Source organism: Poecilia latipinna, unplaced genomic scaffold, assembly GCF_001443285.1.
Source record: "Poecilia latipinna isolate Pla-1442-1.1 unplaced genomic scaffold, P_latipinna-1.0 Scaffold869, whole genome shotgun sequence".
Lineage (NCBI taxonomy): Eukaryota > Metazoa > Chordata > Actinopteri > Cyprinodontiformes > Poeciliidae > Poecilia > Poecilia latipinna.
This window is the reverse complement of record NW_015113485.1, coordinates 156,853-178,442: the sequence shown is the minus strand read 5'-3', so window position 1 is coordinate 178,442 and position 21,590 is coordinate 156,853. Positions and strand designations below refer to the sequence as shown.

The 21,590-nt window shown below is 36.6% G+C and overlaps 1 protein-coding gene across 4 annotated transcripts; it reads right to left on the bottom strand.

Annotated features, from left to right (window-relative positions):
* Positions 1 to 369: 369 nt before the first annotated feature.
* Positions 370 to 16,901, bottom strand: kcnj14 (potassium inwardly rectifying channel subfamily J member 14). 4 transcript variants are annotated; one of them, XM_015048250.1, is made up of 7 exons: positions 16,687 to 16,901; positions 8,749 to 8,850; positions 7,882 to 8,574; positions 7,720 to 7,761; positions 5,595 to 7,341; positions 4,520 to 4,837; positions 370 to 3,886 (listed from the first exon to the last, which is right to left on the bottom strand). In XM_015048250.1, the coding sequence occupies exons 5-7, from the start codon at positions 6,642 to 6,644 to the stop codon at positions 3,674 to 3,676; spliced, it is 1,581 nt and encodes a 526-aa protein (XP_014903736.1). In that variant the 5' UTR covers positions 6,645 to 7,341; positions 7,720 to 7,761; positions 7,882 to 8,574; positions 8,749 to 8,850; positions 16,687 to 16,901; the 3' UTR covers positions 370 to 3,673. The 4 variants fall into 4 exon arrangements, with proteins under 4 accessions (XP_014903736.1, XP_014903733.1, XP_014903734.1 ...); XM_015048247.1 differs by having other exon boundaries at positions 7,720 to 8,574; XM_015048248.1 differs by having other exon boundaries at positions 5,595 to 7,761.
* Between the last annotated feature and the right edge of the window lie 4,689 nt (positions 16,902 to 21,590).

Sequence of the window (21,590 nt, the reverse complement as noted above, 5' to 3'; positions counted from 1 at the left end):
TCCTTGAAAATCCGACTGAATCTGAATTTCTCCAGTGTATGGTTCACAGGGCTATTAATGAATATTTCCAACAGTTTGAGTCATAGCAAAACAAATCCACCAGTTTATAGGCAGTCATTACATATAAATTCCGTGAGATATAAAATATAGTAACATAGGATTTGACAATCCAATGAAAAGAAACACTGAATGTTAGTCTATTTCTTTAACTTTGACCATAATAATTGAAGTTAAATACATGAACCTCATGTTGAAATGTAAATGCAAATAAAATCCAGATATGCTACATACTGATTGTGTTTAAATTTGTAATCTAACAATGTGAGGAAAATATTCAACCACAAAAAAAAAACAAAAAAAAAAACATAATTGCAGTTGCATCCGTTTCTTTTATTTGTCCAACAAAACAATTGTGTTTTATTTGGAAGTGATCTGTGCCTGAGATCACTCTAAATTACAAAGCAAAATAGAGCATCCCCATTCTTAAAACAGAAAAAAAAATTCATTGAAACCTTTGATGATTACCTTTTTGCCCATTTAGTTTTTTTTTTTTTTAATGATAGCGTCACAGCATATCATGCAGTTACTACAAAGTATTAAAATGTGTTGAGCTGTATTGTGAGAAGTAAAGGTCAACCAAACACAGTTTCTTCTGAAGTTCAAAAGATGCTATGAAAGTGATGGTGCTTTGGGCTCAAGTTACATTTGGTGGCAGTGGAGGCAGGGTGAATAACACGAGCCACTGTGCAGACTATTAATAGGACATGGAAGCAGTGAAGAAGAAAAGTGAAAGGAAACAGTACCATGGAACAGTATTAACACTGATGTTAACAATTAAAATGTTAGTAGTTAAAAACACAGTCCCTCCAGCCGTTACAAAGCCTCTTGTATGACGTGGCATCTGATTCTACAAAAATACTGGGACATTGCAGAGTTTGATCTATTATATAACAATAGATCAAGTAGATCTATTGCATAGGCCATTTTAGTTTTGTGCAAAACTCAAAGAACAAAATTACAGGTTGTGCATTAGACAGGCTAATTTAGGTAACTCTTCACATGCTGCTTCCATTACTCTTAAAACATTTAACAACTTAGGCCGTGTGATTCACATTAACTTGTAAAAGAATAAAACACACCCAAAAGTTCAAAGTGCTTTGAAAATAACTAGAAAGTGCATGTTCTATATTCTGTAGTATAATGAGGAAACAAAGCTTCTTATACATTCACTGTGTGCTCATTGTGTACCTGCTCAGTCACTGAATGGATTAGCAAAAATTGGTGTTTCAACTACCTCTGAAATCAGGGCCTGGAATTACACCACAAACAATTCCACCTGAACTAGGAAGTCAGAACTACCAAGTTACAAGTTAGAACAATTAAATATCAAATACAGCACCCTCCGAAGTCATAGTTTTGAATTGGGGAGTAAGAGATCAGAGTCAATGTGGCTGCTCTGCATATTGACATGGTATAAGTTGCGGGAATAAATTGCAAATTTGAATTTCTGATGGTTTGGATCTCATTGACCTATGGCACACACAACATTGTGTGGCATTAATTTGCATATTTCAATACAACGGACTTGTAGGACTGGTAGAAGCAAAACATCGCCTGTTTACCAGCTTCCTATAAAACAAGATTAACTCGGTGTTACATAATTCCCAAACAAAGGCTCCAATTTTAAATGTAGCATTCTTCCTGTCATAAGGCAGAAAACCAGTGGAGTTTACTAACAGCCCTGGTTAAACACTACCTGCCAATAACATTTTACAAAACTTCATAAAATATTCTGTAAAATTTCTGCATCTGGACTGGTCACCAGTCTATCCCAGCGGCAAAACAGAAACAGAAACCATCATGTGCACACATGCTCAATCCCAAGGACAAGTTAAGGTAGCCATTTACACATAATATGCATATTTTTGGAGAATGGAGGAAGCAGGAGTACCCGGAGAAAGTCCAAACATGCTCAAGAAAAACATGCAAACACAACGCTTCCTACTGTAGGACAATACAGTAGGAAGCAACAACTGTTCCACCATGCAGCATTCATCATAATCCCAAAATAGATCTTATGCCTTACTATGGGAAGGACCGACTTAACAGAAAAGCAAATAAACTGATTATTTCTGCATGTTCCACTACATCTGACATGCAGAGCAGCCAAACCTCTCACTTTCCAATCAGAAGTTCAAACTTCATAGGGCATTCCAGAGCATTTCTTTTGTTTTGAAAACTGGAAATTCAAACTTTCAAGTACCATTGAAACAGGGAATATAATTTTACTAACCAAAAGTTTATCCTTTCGAAAAAAAAAATGGGTATAGTAAAAATATTCTTTCAAGCACAATGCATGAAATAAACAGCTGCAGATGAAGGGACTGTAGCTACATTTCTGAAGGCACCATGTTTTCACAGAGAACCCATCTGCAATATATTTAAATTAGAAAGCTTTTACACAATTTATTGAGATTAAAATAAAGTAATATCTTATAAATATGTTTCAGTCCACTTGTGCAAATAAAAGACGGTTTTTACAGACGCAGAAACAGCAAGACACCAAAATCTTGCAATCATCACAAAATCTGTCTCACTCCATTCAACTGAGTCACCGAGACATTTTCTGAGGTTTTCTGATTTTGAAGTCATTTTGTGTCAAATTCAGAACCACCAGCAGCGACTGAAACGCTTCACAATTTATAACACCTTCGCTCAGTCAGCACAGTTTCCAAAAAATGACTGAGAATCACAACAAAAAGATGTTCTTGTTGACATAAAACATATCAGGATTCTGAAGATATTAGAGCAAGAAAAGTGCAAGATTAACAGATTATCTGGACAAAGTCAATATCATCTGTCTGGCTGTGCTTCCTTACCACAGATTCTCCTGAAAACAAATAAGTAATTTCAACTCAAAATGTATTAAATAAGTCAATAACATTATAGCAAGTCAAAAAATAAATAAAAATAAAAATCCCACAAAAAACAAAACAAAAAAGAAGAAAGCATGCACTACACTCAGCAAGGAGAATCTGTTGAAAACTGCTGCTGGTTCCCAACAGTTTCTCCTTGTCACTTTTGTTCTGCAATGAGGATTTCTGTTCAAATACCAAAGTACCCATTCTCCAGCATTACAGAAAGGACACTAGCAATACTTACCATTGGAAAGTGAAACACTGAAGTGATAAGTCAGCATAGTTTTGAAAATGCATTCCTGAGTAACAACAAACTTAATGTCACAACAGCAGCTGAAAGAGAAGCAATATTTTCCAGTTCAGAATCACTGAGAGGCAGTGGCGAGTTGTAGCCAGCAGGTGGAGCTGCTGCACATCCTTCTGATCAGCGATTCGAGTCAGATGACTGGGCTGTGGAAGTGATGGGCCAGTTGTGGGACTTGAACAAGTTTTCAATGATTCTGAAAGACTGCCAGGCCCAATCAGGCAACTAGGTCAGAGCTGTGACCAAACTCCCCAAACCCTTCTCTAACTTTTTCCTCTTTTTTTCGTGTTTAACACTGGGTTCCCATGTAAATCTAGCAAATCCGGAAATAGTTGATTTTCACTTCTCTCTTGGTCTGTCCAAATAAACTTGCTTGATTCTGTCTTTTTCGTGTTATCCCCTGAAGCTCGGCTTTTTCTCTCTTTAGCAGACTGCTACCCTCTATGCTTAGTTACAGTGAAGATGTTCTTCCAAGGATGGTCTTCGGGTGGGTTGGTTCTCGAACTGCTTCCTCATCTGGGGAGGCGAGCTCCACAGCCACTTCATTCTCGTAACAAAAGGACGAGCATGAGCTTCCGATGTACCTCTGCTCAGTCAGCTCTTTTGCACTGCATGACGGAGTGTTTGGGATTTCATAGGTCCGGTGGAAAAATGAATAGTCAACCTAGGAAAAAAGAGAGTTTCGTTAGTTTAATCCTCATTTCAAAGTGTTATTAAGATGTGTCTAAGGAGCACAAAATGCAAAAGATAGGTCATTTTTATTTTAAGATTAGAAAACAATATTCCTTTGACCAATAGAAAACCTACGCAAATCTTTCCCTGTAGTGTATGAGAAGCACTAGCAAAATGTAAATCTGAAAAATGTTGGACTCTTGATATCTTCAACTTGAGTACAATCATTTCAATTGAATTAAAATTTCGCTTTAGGAAATAATTGTTGTTTTACTAAACCATTAGTGCCCCAATCTTTGGCACCATGGCTGTTATTACTTTGAACAATTCCTTTTTGCCAATAAGCAAACATTTAGTCTTCTCCTCTAAGACTTCAGATTTTACATCATCAAGAGTCCCAGACATCAGCTCATTTCACAGATTTTCTATCAGATTTAAGTCTGGGAACTGAAATGGACATGGAAGACAGCCGATTTAATGTCTGAATTTAAAAAATACATATCTTTATATTATCATGGTATTTCAAAAACAAGCTTCCAGGGACCTTATGAACCTTCTTCATAGATCTTTATCAAGGCTGCCAATCATTTCACCGGGCATTTATGAATTATTTCTCCTTTCTGACCTGGTAGCCGTTTTTCCTCTCAAACAGTACGGGTTCAAAACGGTGTCCCCAGAGGATTTCAGAAGCCAGATAGGAGCTGCGGCACTGCGTTGTCATCGATGTGGCCTCCACCATCCCCTCAAGTATGACCACCACCTCCAATTCAGAGTCATTTTTCAAGGTTTTTTTGTCTATCTCGAAGAAAGGTGACTCTTCATTGATTTCGTGCACTATAGTCACAGGAGAGACCAAAAAGATGCGGTCGGTGCCAGTATCAAAACCCACGTTGATGTCTGCGTTGTCGAGTGGCAGATACTCCCCCTCTGGTGTCACCCTAGGCTGAAAACAGTTTTAGGAAAACAGAGAAAGAGTAAGTATTCTTATTATACCTCAAATTCAAGAAAACTTTCAAAAGACCAAGTGTTATATTTTGGAGCAAGACCATTGTTTTTATTCACACTGCCAGTCCAGAGGTTTATGTCTCAATGTGAATATATCTAGTTCTGGCATGTAGAAGAGTATTCCTTTGATGTTTGCGATCTTGATCTCATCTGACCTGTTTGCACCTTGATATGGTTTTTATTTTCAAAGAGATCAAAATGTTTCTGAGCTCTACTAATTTTGTTCTTTAGGAATATCTGGAGGGCACAGACATGCACAAGTCTACACAAAGCAATGGTGATATGAAAACATCAGAAAGTACTAAATAATTTTAACTCAAAGCCTTTAAATAATTACATTTGTATTTATAGACAAAGAACAATCATCTACCAATATATGCAAGGGGAAATGGGATGATGAAGGACAATGGCTCTCAGTTAAAGAATTGTAGGCAAGTTAATCCATGGTAAATCTTCCAAACGCTAGAGGAGAATAAAACAAACTCTCATTAACTGGGCCTTGGCAGAATACAAGCCAGATGGTCTCTCTCTCTCTCTCTCTCTCTCTCTCTCTCTCTCTCTATCTCCCCATAACAATCTCTGGGTGTCTTCTTAACCCATCTCTTGTTAAGTCCACCTTTATAATTTGGTACACTATGTAAAATTGTCCAAGTTCAGTTTTTATTGTTTTTATAGTTCATCTTTTCTCTGCTTACCTTCAGTAGTTGTGCTCTGACATGCGCCTCAACCAGGTGGCTCTTCCGTAGATTTCCCACCCTCCACATCATGCACAGTTTTCCGTCTCTCAGGGCCACCACAGCAGTATCAGAGAACACCAGAGTCTCGTTGCGCTTCTTGGGCTTGGAAATCTTCGCCATGACTGCCCCAATGATGAAGGCGTCAATAATGCAGCCCACGATGCACTGCAAAACGACCGCCAACACCGCCAGGGGACATTCTTCGGTCACGCTTCTGAATCCGTAACCGATGGATGTCTGCGTCTCCAAAGAGAACAGGAAGGCTGCCATGAAGCTGTTTACTTGAAGGAAGCATGGCTCCTCTACCACTGTATCTCTATCAGACTCTCCCCCGGAGCCGGATTCTCCTGACCCAGGAGAAGAACCGGAACTGGGGGTGATCTGAATGGAGAGGTCACCGTGTGCAGAGGCAATGAGCCAGAAGGCAAAGCCAAAGAGAAGCCAGGAAAGAATAAAGGAGAGCGTGAAGATGACCAGCATCCAGCGCCATCGTGCATCCACACACGTGGTGAAAAGGTCGGTGAGGTACCGCTGGCCCCTCTCGCTCATGTTGACGAAGGTGACGTTGCAGCGTCCGTCCTTGCCCACAAAGCGTTGTCGGGACCGGCGGTTTGAGCGCTTGGTGCGTCGCCGGCTGGTAGTGGAGGGGGAAGACAGGGAGTCCCGGTCTGCTGAAGAACGGCGTTCCCCTCTCCCACCTCCACTACCGCCTTTGGTATACCTTGGACCTGGACACATTCCTAATGCTCTCACTCTGCTTTCTCCTCCCGCATCTCCACCAGCTGGCTCACCGGCAGCACTCTGCGTCTGTGCGTTGTTCGTGTTGCACTGAAGAGGTAGAGCTTTGCCATTGAGGGCATGGATTGGAGAGGAGCTGGTTGGGCTTCCTGACCCGGTTGGACTGTCTCCTGCCCTTGCACTTTGTGCTAGCCTCATGACTTCCTCCTCCTCCACTGGCCCATCCACCACAGCACTGAAGCGATGTTTGACACGTGCCGCTCCCATCATCTGAAGTGAAATCTCTGTATATCTCAGTGTGGCTTGGTATGTATCGTCAGTAGGTTTATTCAGGGGTTTTACCCTCAAAGTCCTCCAGTCTTTCTTAAAAAATGAGATGTTTGCGGTCCAAACAAAGAAAACCAATCCAAACAGGCATTTGATTCATCATCCACAACCGGTTGTTTGGTTCTCCAAAGTATGTAATTGTTCAGTTGTACAGAAAAAGTAGAGTCTTGTGTAATTATATTTGTTGGTAGACCCAATCTTTGAAGTAAATACAATCAGATAATCTGAAGGGAAGGTTGTCAAAAGCAAGCCAAGGAGTCTCTATTTTGGGATTGCGCTCATGCGAAAGTTCATTCCGGGTGTTTCAGGGGAGAACTGACCTCAGTATGCAACACAAGAGCATGCAGGGTCGGTTATGTTCAGCTTAAACCAATGAGAAGAAGGTTTAGAGGTTTTGAGCAGGCATCATTTGATGAAGAATATAAACTGAAACTGCATTGCAGTTGGGTAATGCAAATAGAAGCATTTTAAGATCACTAAGCTTATGATGGCATACATTTCATAACAATGCAAATAAGTGCAAAACAAAACCTATTTGACTTTTGTTTGAGCAAACTATTCCAGAAAATAACATGCAGAAAAACAGAAGTAAAAACCATGCAAAGTCTTACAATGAAAGATATTTCCAGGTTTACATCCACTTGGAATTAGCATGAGGTAAAAAAGACACAGTAGAATGAAAGTCCTGTTTTAGACTAGACATGTCATCACAAAAAAGTAAATAGAATCCATAAAAACTAAAAGTATAGCTCACTTTAACTATTTTAATAAATTGATAAGTAGGAAGGTCACTTTTGCTGTAAAAGCCCAACTGAACTGTTATACATTGGTCATCATTCCCTATTTGATCATGTCACTGCTTTCACTATTTCACATTTACTTTCTAAAAGACTACAGATCTGTTTGGTGGACATTGTGAACTTGTTTAATGTACTGACTGTTTTACTGCAAATATTAATGTTTAGATTTCTACTTCTAACGATCACCGGCAGGAGACAACACCTCAGAACGGACGTACCTCATTGCAAAACTGCATTATGACTGGGAAATCACTTAACACCTGACAAAAGTGGGGAAGAAAACAAGGAAAGATTACTATGATCTATCTCAAGAGAAACCAATAATTTTACGTTTTAATTGATTAATTCAAATATAAAGCAAATGTAAGTACACAGATCACCTTTTTAAAGTTTTCTGCATTTGAGTGCAGGTGAGAAAGCTGGCGGTGGTAGAAGATAGACAAATTACTGAAAAAATAGGCTGCCATGAAGGGCCAACATTTCTGTGGATTTAGATCTCTTAAATCCTCATTGTTTGACAAAGACAGCAGAAATTGTTGTTTGAGAACAAGATAATCAGAATGAAATAAAATGCAATGTAAAAATCAACAACATGCACTAAATCTTTTAAATGAATCATGAAGATTAAATTAAAACTGTTATGCAAATACACAGTGCAAATAAAAATATCCCTGTTGAATTACCTTGTTTAACCAGTTTATGCGACAATAAAGGCTCTTGGTCAAAAAATGACCCCAGAACCAAAAGTCATACCACTAAAAAATACAAAAACTACCCAAAACAACAGAGAGCAGCAGCTTTGATATTTGTGCAAAGACAAAAAAAAAATACAAGTTTATAACAAATAAAAATGGGGGAATAAATCCCTCCTGAAGTGAGAAATGACATAAGGGTTGATCTTGACTTGTGTGTTGACCTTGCTTTGTTATACATGATCAGTAAAAGCAAATTTTTGATGTGAAGGAGGGAGGATCACTGGGCAGTCTGCTGTTCGTCCCATTCCCTTTAATCAGACGCCAGCATCGGATTTGTGCTGCTCTGGTTTGGACTGTCGGGCCTGACATGCAGCCAATCTTGAAAATAAATTTGGACAAACAAAAGGAGAAGAAATGTGAGAAATGCATCAGTTAAAATACTGTTTGCCAGAGAAAACTTATGAAAAACGGAGTGAAGTTCGGTCAGAATTATTCTTGTTTTCATTAAATTCTTAACGACATAATAAGATTAATGACAAGGATGATGCCTACCAGTGCTCCATTGCTGGTTTCTCACATCTGCTGATTGGATTATCTTTCTGTCGTTCTAACCATGAAGAGTAAGTTCATCAAAAGGATCCATGCAGGCACAGACTGTGAAGAAAAACATTAACACTAAATCTCTCTGCTTATTTAATCTTTGCATGTTATTTTTTTGTTTTTTTACATTTTATCACGTTACAACCACAGACATCATTGTGGTATTTTTAAAAGTTTTTTCTCTTTGTTGATAGAAACCAACACCAAATAGTATGATGATTCACGGTTTCAAATGCTTTTTGAATAAAAATTTGTATTTGTATTCAGACTCCCTATAAAAGGCATCAGCAATCATTCCCATTTCTCATATTTCCCTTTGGCCCAGACTTACGAAATTTATTTAGAGCCACAATAGAAATCTTTGAAACTAAATGGCTTAATTTTTTTTAAATGCCTCCAATAAGAAATTTCTTTAGCTTGTTAAATTAGAGAACAGCAATTTTATTTTTTCAATACATCTTTTATTAAATTACTATAGAAAATGACAACAAAACGTATGTAGTTTGTAATCTATCTTTTTTTGTGTGGAAACGTTGTGCAGATATTGTGTGATGTACATGGTGAAAAGCAGATGTGTGATTATAGTGGATGCTCAGGAGTCAGCTGACATTAAAATGCCACTAACTTTAATTAGAGCAGTTTCAGTGGAGCTTATGAAAGCCAAACAGAAATTTATCAAACGTCTCATGCTTTTCCATAAAATAAATGAACTGCTCTGCCAATACTTTTCAAGACTTTTTGATATAAAAGACATCTAACCCAAAGCTTTCTGTGTCTCCTACATGGTCTGTGAAAAACTATGTGGCTGTAATGTGATAAATGTGAGAAGTTTGTACAAATCTTACAGGGAGCACAACACCGACCATTTGACAGACAGAGTTTGAGGCTTAGTTGGCAGAAGACTGAGATTGGGGCTGAGATGAAGAACCAGGACAAACTGTCTCCAAGAGATGATTAGGGGGTGATGAGATGGTGTTGATGTGCGAGGGATTACAGCTGCACTCCTGACTTGTGTAATGCTCACAGCAGGGTTTGCTAATCCTCAGCCCACTTGCATAACAAATAAAACATAAAAAAAGCAAACGGTATGGTATATATTAACATGATTTAACTTTAGAAAAAAAAAACACTGAATAAAAGAGTCTGGTTAAAACAGGCAATGTAAGGTGAATTAACACACAAAATAAGAGTCATAAGAAGAACAACCAACTTGATACCCAGTTGCAGAGATGCAAGTTATTAAAAAACACAAATTTTATGCCTAATACTTAAAACTGTATCACTGTGGTTCTATAAATGCAATAAATACTTAAAAAGACTTGGGTTCAAAAGTTGAATTGAAAAAAAAAAAGTATTGATTTAGAGTGATGGCAGCGTAAAACTGCTTAAATATTTACATTGTCAATAAAATGTCTTCATTTTGAAGTCTTAACTTTTATAAAATAGTAGCAATTTCATGGCCAGCTGTAATTACTTTAAAAAAAAAAACCCCGTATGAACACATGCACGAGGAGGCTGTTATGACCTTGGTGTCTGAACTATCCTTCCATCCAGGAAACTGCCAAATAAACAATCTCTCAGGTCTGCAATCTGCCACTGGACAACCAGCAGGAGTGGTTGGAGGAGGTGATGAGGGACGATCATGCGTTTGTGTACAGCATTGGCGCTGTGAGAGCGTCCTGCTGCAACAGCTTATCGTGTCAAGGTGGCAAATATCTCAAACGATTCCAGACACAAGAACATTCATGGAAGGGTACATTGGAAAATTGTTCAAGAGAAGCTGATGTGCTGTACTGCCCAGAATCAAGCCATAAGGAAAAGAGTCAGAAGAAAAAATGCTAAAGTAATATGTTTTTCTTCCTGTTGTCATATTTTGTTTCATTTGTTGATGAAATTAGGAGCTAACAATACTTCATAAATCTGTACACATTTCATCATTGTACAACTGATCGGCTTAACTAACAAAAAACACTATTAACTAATGGTTAATTGCTATTATTATTATTATCTTATTAGCTGATACCAAAAAGAAGGATCAGTTCAGCCTCTAGTCTTTTTATGGTTCCTTTCAAAAAACACTTTGAGGCTGGACTAAGGTGGGATAACATAATTTCATTGTACCAAGAGATCTGTGATCAGATCTGGTTAAATACACCTGGATCCAATAGTAACTCATTAGAGGCCTAAGAAGAACATTAACCTACTGAGGAGGTTGTTACTACCACCAGAGAGAGAACTAAAACATGCAGGATGCGTCCAGGACCGACTTTAGACACCACTGCCTTGATAAAGGTGAATTATCACTGTAATTTCAATTATACTTAAAGAGAAAAACATAAAAGTATGACTTCATGAGGATGTTTCAAATATAAAGTTTTGAATTAGCTGCCAAATATCACCAAATCAATAAATAGGATGCTTTAAAAAGCAGACTGAATGGTGATAATGAATATAGAAAAGGTAATACAAAGCATATGGTAATTTCTTTCTTTCATTTTTTTGTTGCATTTTCATATCTTAGCAGATTCATAGTTGAATTAAAAAAATATGTCTTGAAATTTACTTCTGAAAGAAAAAAATAAGCAATCACCTTGTGTTTATTTGGCTTTTTTATTTGTTTCTTGTGTGGTTGCTTTGGGAAACTTTTTTTTTTGTTTGTTTGTTTTTTTTAAAGGGTACAGATTTTTTAAAGATTTATCCAGATTATAATGATTTTATGCACCAAAAATCATGTTTAAGAGCTGCTGAACTGGTTTTGAATAAGCTCCATTTAGCACTCTCTGTTTTATGCTAATGTTCATTTACTTAATCTGTCACATGGCTTTATATTCAAACAGTTTGACTTAATGCATATTTACAAACTGTTTGAAGTATTTGATTGTTTTAAATGGGCTGATGAAGGAAGAGTTGACTCAACAAGCAGGCACACATGTAAAAGACAGAAGAGTGAAGCCACAATGGAGACATCAATACCTAATATTGATCAGTGAAGGTCAGAAACCAGGCCACATATCGACTATCTGTCTCTCAGAGTCACATGGCTCACAGCTGAACACATTTCCCTTCATCTCTTTTAAGTTTAGCTAACCTATGCAATTTCTCTTCACAAATCAGACACTTTTCGTGCTTCATAAACACAATGTAAGACTCAAACATCTAAAATAAAACGAATAAACATGAGATCTTCAAAGTCCCCTCACTTCAGTCTGTTTAAAAATTGTAACAGGAGCTTCCATTAAATGGACATTGTGGCAGTGGTATCTTGCTTTATTCTTGTAAAAGACTAATATACCCATAATGCCAGAGCTCATGAGGATCTCAGGTGATATGAATGCTTATGTAACCAACAAAAAGACTCAAATCCTGTCAGTAGTTAATCTAAATACCCCCAAATATACAAACAGTCAAAAATCTTTATGCTAGACTAAGATTAGTCTAATTAAAGGTATAAAGGGAGTTGGCAACTTAAAAAAAAAATAACACATGCTGGCACAAATGCTTTTCTCCACATCTCACAATAAACACAAACAAGAAGTCATGTTGGCATCTGTTCTTAATCTGTTAATTGAAACTATTTCTGCTGCTGCGTCTCCCTCAGAGATAAAGACAGAGTTTTAATCCGTAGGGGGTTACGATGCTGCAGGTTGCAATGTGTTAGTTAAAACTCTACACAATTCTAAGAAGATGCCCAAAGCACAAAAATGAATAAAAACAAAAACATTGAGAAATATTGCACTATTTAGATTTCATTTGAATATTACAAATAACTTACATGGCACTCGTTAAATTACTTGAAGGTTTCCTTACAAAGATTATGAGTAAAAGGTTTCTAACTTCCTAAAATATGTTTATGAAGTTTGTTATACTCAACATAAAGATTCATTCTGTATGTTTTTTTAATAATTCCATAATTTCTGAACTTATCCCAACTGCTCAGTTTTAGCTTGTCCCAAAAATTTTATTCCACCCTAAAACGTTTTTACCTTCAAAACTGGAGCGATGAAGGATTCATGCAGCACTACATCATCTTTTTTTCCAACACCTTCAACTATGTGGCCTTAGTTTAGATGCCTTGAGTATTTATACCCATTGAACCATTACACATTTTATCACAATACTTTCTCCATCTTTAATGTATTTGACTGAGATTTTATGTGACAGACCAACACAAAGTCCTAGTGATAGAGAAAGGGAGGAAAAGTGATCTTTTTCAATTATTTTTGCAAATAAGTTCAGAAGAATGAAGCTTTCAGCCCCTTTTGGTTATATTTTGTAGTATTTTGCTTTCACAGCTGTGAGTATTTTGAAGGTCTGTCAGCTTTGCAAATCTAAAGGGATTTTTTTTTTTGTCCATTCTTCTTTGCAACATAGTTGAAGCTCAGTCAAGTTGGACAGAGAAAGTTTCAAACCTCACTTTTCAAGCCTGGAAACAGATTTTTAGTTGAACCTATCAATGGACTTTGACTAGTTCTTTAAATATATGCATTTTCTTTTAATTAAACAATTAAAGTTATGGCTCAGATTGTATCTTTAGAGTCAATTTCCTGCTTCCGTTTCAGGACTTTTACAGAATAGTGTGTTTTCTTTTAATATTACCCTGTATGTATCTCCGTCCATCTTCATACAAACTCTGACCAGCTTCCCTGTCCTTAACATAGAAAAGCATCACCATCATGACAATCTTTCCCGGTGAGAATCATATGGTCAGGGTGATGCGCAGGGCTAGTTTCCAATCCAAATACAAATGCATGCCTCACTTTTCAGATTTAAGTTTGAAAAAAAACTTGATAAGTATGAATAATTTATTTCCCTTCATATGTATGCACTACTTTGTGTAGCTCTGTTACATTTTCTTCCTATGAAACATATTGAGCTTGCGGTGCTAATGTAACAAAATACAAAATACAAAAAAAAAAAAAATTACTAAATGCTAAATGAAAAAAGTCAAGCCTTTTTTGCTGCCTACAGCAGTTTGATAATTAATGGGAAGATCATGTGTTGTTGGCAAAGCTGATCAAGAATTAAAATAACAACAAAAAAAGCATTATAAGACCATCTCCAAGCTGTGTTTGGGAAATTATTCAATATTTTTCACAAGTGGAATACATTTAAGGAGGTTGCAGGGTTTCCTTCAGAAAACTTGCTAAGCCCGATGGTTGGGCGCTAGAGTAGTCAGTCATCCAGCGGCACACCGTGTTTCTGAGTTAAGAAATTTTTAAAGTTGACAGGAAATTTGAAAATATCACTCGAAAATAAAGTGTTGTTGAAAGATTGGAAAATTAATTCCTGAACACCAACTATAAAGTCTTAAAAAATGCAAATATTTTAAAAAGACTTAAATAAATAAGCAATGCCAGGCTTATAATGGGAGAAACCCTGCAGTTGCCTATCTTCTACGTTAGGACATTCCAGTAAATTCACCCCATCATGAGTTCATCCAGTGCTCCATGTAAGTTTATCACAGAAAAAGACCAAATAATTATGGCTTGTTTGCACATCACAGTGACTCAATATCACACATGAATTGTGCTTAATTTCGCTCACATGACTTTTTCATTTTGGTTTGGAAAAAAAAAGAACTACAGAGATGAATCTGTAGTTTGTAGTCTAGTTATTTGCAGAACATGCAGAAACAGATTTTTAGCATAAAACTGTGTTTTATTTTCTGTATAGGAGCCAAGAAGATACAGGGCAGCCAATCCTTTCTAAGTAAGGCAAAGCACTATAAACAAGCAAATAAGATTTAGTTCACTTTATTTATTGATGCTGTACTTTTCAGACAACATTGTGAAGTACTGTTGATAGTTTTCACCGCACATGAGGCTGAAATAATCTGAGAAGGCCTAGCAAGATACTTTGCACATCACTAGACAATTAGATCATGATTTTATTTATCTGTCATAGTGCATTAGCTTTATTAATACTGCATATGTTTTTTCTGCTATATTGTATTGAAAAACCTTTATGGTCCTTCTTTTAGCTTACATTAAAATAATTCACTTTAGAGATTTTTCCGAGTACAATTCAGTCAGAACAGTTTCTAGCAACATTAGGCAAATGTTAGTCCAAATTATGCAGCTGATTTAATCAATCTCCTACATTTCAGTAGAAGATCTTATTCTTGAAAATTGCTTTGGCTGACTGAAGCTTGCAGAAGTTTGTTGCAAAACAGGCTGAACAGCTTTGCAGTCCTGGGTTCAAATCCTTTTCTCACCTCTTGGATGAGTCGTCAAATCATTTTTGGGATAATTTTGGTAGTGCAGCCACTCCTGCTTCTCATCTGTTTTCAAGTGTCTTGAATTGGGAAATGATGTGTTAAGATTTTTGGCCCTTTTTTGTCAGACAGGTTCTATCTGAGCGATTTCTTTAATGTATGGGACAGTGGGAATCAGGCAGTAACATTTTTAAAAGAAGGCAGGTTGGTGTGGTTGGTGTTTTGTTTTCACTGAAGAAATAAAATAATCTTTTGTAAAACCACTTCTATGTCTCTGGCTATCTTCTGCTGAATTTACCTTAGTAATCTGAAACATTTAAGGGTGGCAAAAAGGACAAAGGAGATTATTTTTATTCTATATTGTAAAAGCACTATCTTGTGCAACATCAAGTATTTATTACGATAGTCTTTACAAAGAAACCACCACCCCTCCACAACGTGCTTCCCTAAAAAAAAACCTGAGCCATGCATGCTCTGCCACTTGATATAAAGTCGCTTTATCTAAAAGTGCCAACACAGCTGCTATGAATGGAACAGCATCCACTTTCTGCTTTATATAGGACATTCACCACCACAACAAGCTGCGGCTAACCAATGTCACTCTGTTGCGATCAACTGTATTATTTTCAAACCAAATCTAAAACACAGCAGTGTTTCTGGGAGCTCAGAAAATAAAAAAAGAGATTAACCTCCAAATCATCAGGGCATGTCAAACCCTGTGGCCACCTTATCCATCCAGCTACCTTTGGTTTATTTACTGCAGCAATGATATCTACAAAGTGTTTTCTTATTCATCAGATCATCACAGTTTACACATTTTAATGAACTATGTAATGAAAGTAAACAAATACTTTTAGCTTCAAACCGTATAACAGCAGTGCACACATTTTGTTGGGGGGATAGTTTAAAAGCAGATTTAAAATCCACAAAAAAAGAAATACAGGATGTTTTCTTTTTAAAGAAAAAAAATTACATTTTACATATCACAATTTATGATATGTAAAATGTGTATCTATCCAAAAGTCACATAATTACACATTGAAGGTTGTGTTTATCCAATTAGTTGTGAAATCCTGAGTTGAAAGAGGGGTAATTAGAATACAATAAATAAATGAATCTCCTTGTTATTCAGATATCAAACAAGATCTTGCAGTCTATGGTAAAATGCAAATTGAAAAATTGACAGGTGGTCAAGATACAACAGTCAATTTTGAGAAAAAGTCAGATTTATTTCCTTGACTGTGGTAATCTTTCTATCCAGATCCCATCAGTGTAATCACTGAAGCTTCAGGGAAATATAAAACTTATTAAAAAAAATATGAATAAACCATTAATATTTAATATTTAATTCAAATGTAACACTTTAATGCATTCATTTTTAATGTATTATTTATTTATTATTGATTGATGATTGCTAATAATATTATTTAATATTTAGACTAGAATGAAGAATGGAGGGGAACTGCGTGATGAATAGTCGCAGTCAGGTTTTTCCAATACTGACAGACTGAATTAAACATGACAAAGACTCTAGAGCTGATATCACACAAACCAAAACCAATCGGTCAGTAAGCCGACACTCATGAGTTTAACAGCATTAAATCCCTAAACTATAAGAGTGAATTATCTTTTAATGTCAGCTCTGTTAAAAGTTTAGATTAGCAGAATTCACTCACCCTGGATGTGGGATTTTTCACAGTCAAACAAGCGCCAAACTCGGTCGTTTTTCATTGAAAATTAAGTTTACTTTTTTGGGGAAAAAGTTGTAAAAGGAAAAGAAATCAAAGTAAAAGCTCTGGGCGAGATATCTTGCACCGACGCTCTGTCCGCGTGCCCTGTCCGAGCGCGCTCGTCCAATCAGCGGCGTGCACGCGCCCGCGAGCAGCGGCTGCATTAGATCCTCCAGCTGCTGCTGAATCACGAGGATTAAATCTGAATTTCTCTCGGAAAAGTGACGTAGAAACACACCCATAAGTATACTTACACTTATAAGTATATACAATTTTCTCTTTAGTTTAAATGAATAATAAAAAAATGCATTTAGTAATTTAAAATCTGACATGAAAGCTATAAATAAAAAGTAGGTCAATTTTCTTAGTTTCATTGTTTATTAATATCTTATAAAAATGTTCGACTTACTAAAGTTTACCATCATGTACTCACACCTGACAGTCTTCTTAACAAACAATGTAACATGATTCAGATATGAAAAGTTACTGTTAATTTTGCCGTCCATTTATATTTCACAATAAGAACAAAAGTCAAAGACCTTTCAGACATTTAGCTTTTTGTGAGTAACTGTGAAACAAAGACTGAAAGAGGGGGCCAGTATGTGTGTATGTGTTACTTAATCTGATTTAATCCCAGTCAAGAGAGCCAGGAGGTCCATGATGTCATGGGCTCAGTGGTTCTGTAGAAAATGGGATCAGGCAGAGGATAACAAAGAGCAAAACTGCAAAAAAAGAAATCAAATAATGAAATAATCAAGATGCAATGGACAACCTTGCTTTATCAATGCCAAGTAAACGTCATGTACAAGCCACTGTGTGTGGGGTGTATTAAATTGCATAAGCGTTTGTGTGAAAACACTCTTGCAAATGTAATTGAACCATGGAAAACTGTCAGGGAGGAGGAGCTGAAACTGAAAGAATCATCCAGGCAGGAAAGTGACGTGGGGAGGTTTGATTATGTCAGCAAATTACCACAATAAGAGCTAACTGAACAAGGATAAAAATTAAATTTAGAAAATGTAATTTATATAAATACAAGAACATCTATAGTCAACTTATTTCTGAAAGAGGAACTCATGTTTTATATGCATTTCTGCAATCAATGCCTTACAGTTATCCCTGAAACTTTTCATTTGATTTTGCTTTCCAGTCAATTCAAGTCTGTTTCCCTGCTGCTTCTTTTTCTACCATACTTATCCTTTTACTCAACTTTGCAGTAATGTGCTTTTTGCAGTCATCCTTGCTTGGCAAAATGCCCACATCATGAAACAACAATGCCAGAAAATTGTTTTTCATAATTCTGCTTCTTAATGGGGTCTAAAATATTAAGTGAAAAAACAAATGAGAAATGTTTCAAGCTGGTTATGTTTGATTGCCTTTTTTAGCAGGCAAAATTTGAAGCTGCAGTTTAAACCTAATGAACCTGGTTGTTGTAATGTTCTTGCTTTTTCTTTTAAACTAGATATTTTAAACAATGTGGCTTGAGTCCAGCCAACAGAGCTCATTTCCATCTGCTAAACTGTGAGCCATTTTTACCATTTACTCATTTAAATGAGTATTTTATCATTTACTCATTTTAATGAGTAAATGATAAATGATCATTTACTCATTTTAATGAGTAAATGATAAATGATAATTTACTCATTTTAATGAGTAAATGATAAAACTTATCTTTTATATTAGCAGTTTAAGAAGGTGGTCGACTCAGCAAAGGAGAGCGCAATCCCTCTGTGTTTTATATTTTCTGATTTTCTTTTCTAAAAACAACATTTAAGAACATTTAACGATCACTGTTGAATAAGGATGTAGGAATGTAATACTGATCTCAGGCCACCAGTGGGCAGATTTGAACTAAATAAAGCAGAGACCCTCCAGTCAAAGAAACATGGAGGTTTTCCAGTCTGATCTAAGCTAGTCAAGCAGGTTGGCTGCAGGATTGTCCACCTGGTTTCTGAGGACATCGTTACACGGATGGATTCACAGTGAGATGCTGTGGTGACAGTAAAGGAGGAGGAGTTTTTACTTTGAGTGACTGACGACTTGAAGGATGCTGAATAGAGACGACAAGAGACACACTGACTGTTACACGTCTGATCTTATTCTCTGTAACATTGCCATATCTTCTTTTCTTGTTTTTGTAACTTTAGAACCACATAATTCAACGTATTTTAATGGATCGTTATGTGATGTAATTGATGAGTGTGTGCATGCATGGTTGTGTGTATGTGTTGCTCTGTCCATGGTGTGGCCTGTCTCTCTCCAAATGACTACAAGAGATAGGCACCAGCCCCCCGTTGCCCACCAAGGACAAGAGAGTATTGAAGACTGATGAATCATTATAAAGTAGAAGGAAAATTACTTCTTTTTTAAAAAACATTTTTCAAAACAAAAACCTCAATATAATGGCAAGCATTTGAATTCTGTCTCTCCCATTCAATACTTGGTTGGAGGATATCCTGCTACATCTGAGACCGACATTTTTGTGAATATTCTTCATGATCCAAGTCATTTCATTGTAGCTGTGGTTGTATTTTGTTGGACAATCTCAAGTATTTTGCAACAGGTTTGCTTCAAGGATCGACCTGGTTTTTGCTCTATCAGCTCTGACCTGATTCCCAGAAAAGAAGCATCCCCACAGCATGATGCAGCAACTGCCATACATCATAGTGAAAATAGAATAATGCACATTGCACCGAATAATGCTATTCGGTGCAATGTGCAGTGTTAATTTCCACCACCTTCTTTCACGTGTTTGCTGATTCCCCTTCATAAATGTTGGCAAACAACAATCAGCCCAGATTTTTTAAGGTGCACAACTATTAGTTCAATAAATCAGACCGATGCTTTACAGATTGAAAATGATAAAAGCAATGGCCTCTACTTTTAAAGCACTTAGAAAGAACCTTTACAAAACAACTTCCTTTAAGTAGGTATTAAACACACTTTTCATTAAGATGTGGTAATCAGTCTGATGTAACATGAACATCATTCTTTTTTACTGCAGTACATTTAAAACAATCATCATAATTACCAGAAATAGATGTTTGAAACCATCACTCTGTCATGACTGAGGTTAGTGAACATTACTGAACACTGAAAAACCAGGAGCTTAAATACTGAGACAGGGGTAGAAAATGACAAAGCAACCAAATGAACTAATCAGAGGAAACGTTGCACAGAAAGCAGGGAAGCTCAGGGAAGGAGACTAATGAACACAGAGGCAGCTGAGCTGGGACTCAAAGGACCTGGAAACCAAGAAGAGAAAAAGGATGACAATAATCTAAGAGAAATACATTTAAACTTATGCAGAGCAAAGGAATTAACTTATATGTAAACACCCTTCTAACATATGTGAACACAGAGAAATTAACTGAATATGGCAAGATTTGAAAATGATCAAAATGCAAACAAATGACAAACAAAACAAGCCCATGTGGATGGTCAAACAATGTGTCATGTATCTAAATAATGTGTTTCACTCAGTGAAATGACACACTAAAATAAATTCAGTTTTCAATAATATCCTAATTTATTGATTGAGGCTGTAGTTGTCCTGTCAACCTGAGCTGTAGATCTCTGTAGCTCCTCCATAATCACCATGGGCATCTTGGCTGTTTCTGTGATTAATGCTCTCGTCACACTCTCTTAGTCAGTCTGCACTTTCTATTCTCTGAAGCCCTTCAAAGCATGAGATATCATTCTGTAACCTAACCATGTAATAGTTCCCTGGAAAGTACATTTCTTTTTTCTTTTTTTTTTTCATTTTCACAAAAAATCCTAAGTAATATTAAAAAAAATGATCTCCCTGCTTCTTTTATGCTCCAGATAGACCTGAGACTGGCTGATCTGAACTCTGCAAATGGTACAAACTGAACCTCACGAGTAACACGTTCCAGACTGTATTATGGTAACACAAAGTCCAGATGAAATGCTGCAGAGTATGAGGGAAACGTGCATCCCTCAGAACACTGTGTGCTCTCTGCAGACTCACTTTAGGTTCAGGCCCACAAGGCAGATTTCACTGACGGATCATTTTAGACAGCAGGTTCTGCTGAATCAACTCCAGAACAGAAAACAAAGAGCTGCTGGAAATAAAAGTGGAGACTGGATGATCCATTTTTCATATTTAGGGTCACCACATCAAGGCGACCTTTGTTTGGTCGCTAATTTATGTATCTGCATATATTTCAGGATGTTCTGTGTCTTTTCAAACAATCAAAAATAGTGTAAAAATAACTGTTTCAATAATACAGCATGTCCAAAAAATGTTGTCCTATGGTTCAATTTATAGCAAAACTACAATTTCAACTTTATTTGTGCCCACAGGTAAATTGTTACACTTTAATCCTTGCTTCATGACCTCATGTTGTAGCTCATGCAAAGCACAATAGATATATAAAATAAATGTAAAAATATAGATTATGGTTTAAACATAATTCTTCTGAAACTTATGATAAACTAAATTCACCTTCAAGAGTGAAAAATGTTTTTAAGAAATAAAAGTTGAACCACTTTACCAATACATCCTTTAAAATCACATCAGAATGGAAACTTCCTCTTAGGTGTTTCCATGAGGCGTCGTCATGGGTTTTCTGTAGTTACGCTCTGAATCTTTTAAAATGTATTTTACCTGCTTGAAAGAGAGCTAATCTTGTTAAACACTGCCTCTATCAATGCTGCAGGATAAACTCCTGATTTTGGTATTGAGGGGGTTGGAGGTGTGTAAAACAGGGGATCAATAACTCATCACAAGTTGAGATGCAGGTTGGTCCAGCAACCATTTGTCACCTGCAAAAATGTCCGCCCATTTAATCAAGCCTACTGTATGCCGAGGACAGTCAACCGGCTGG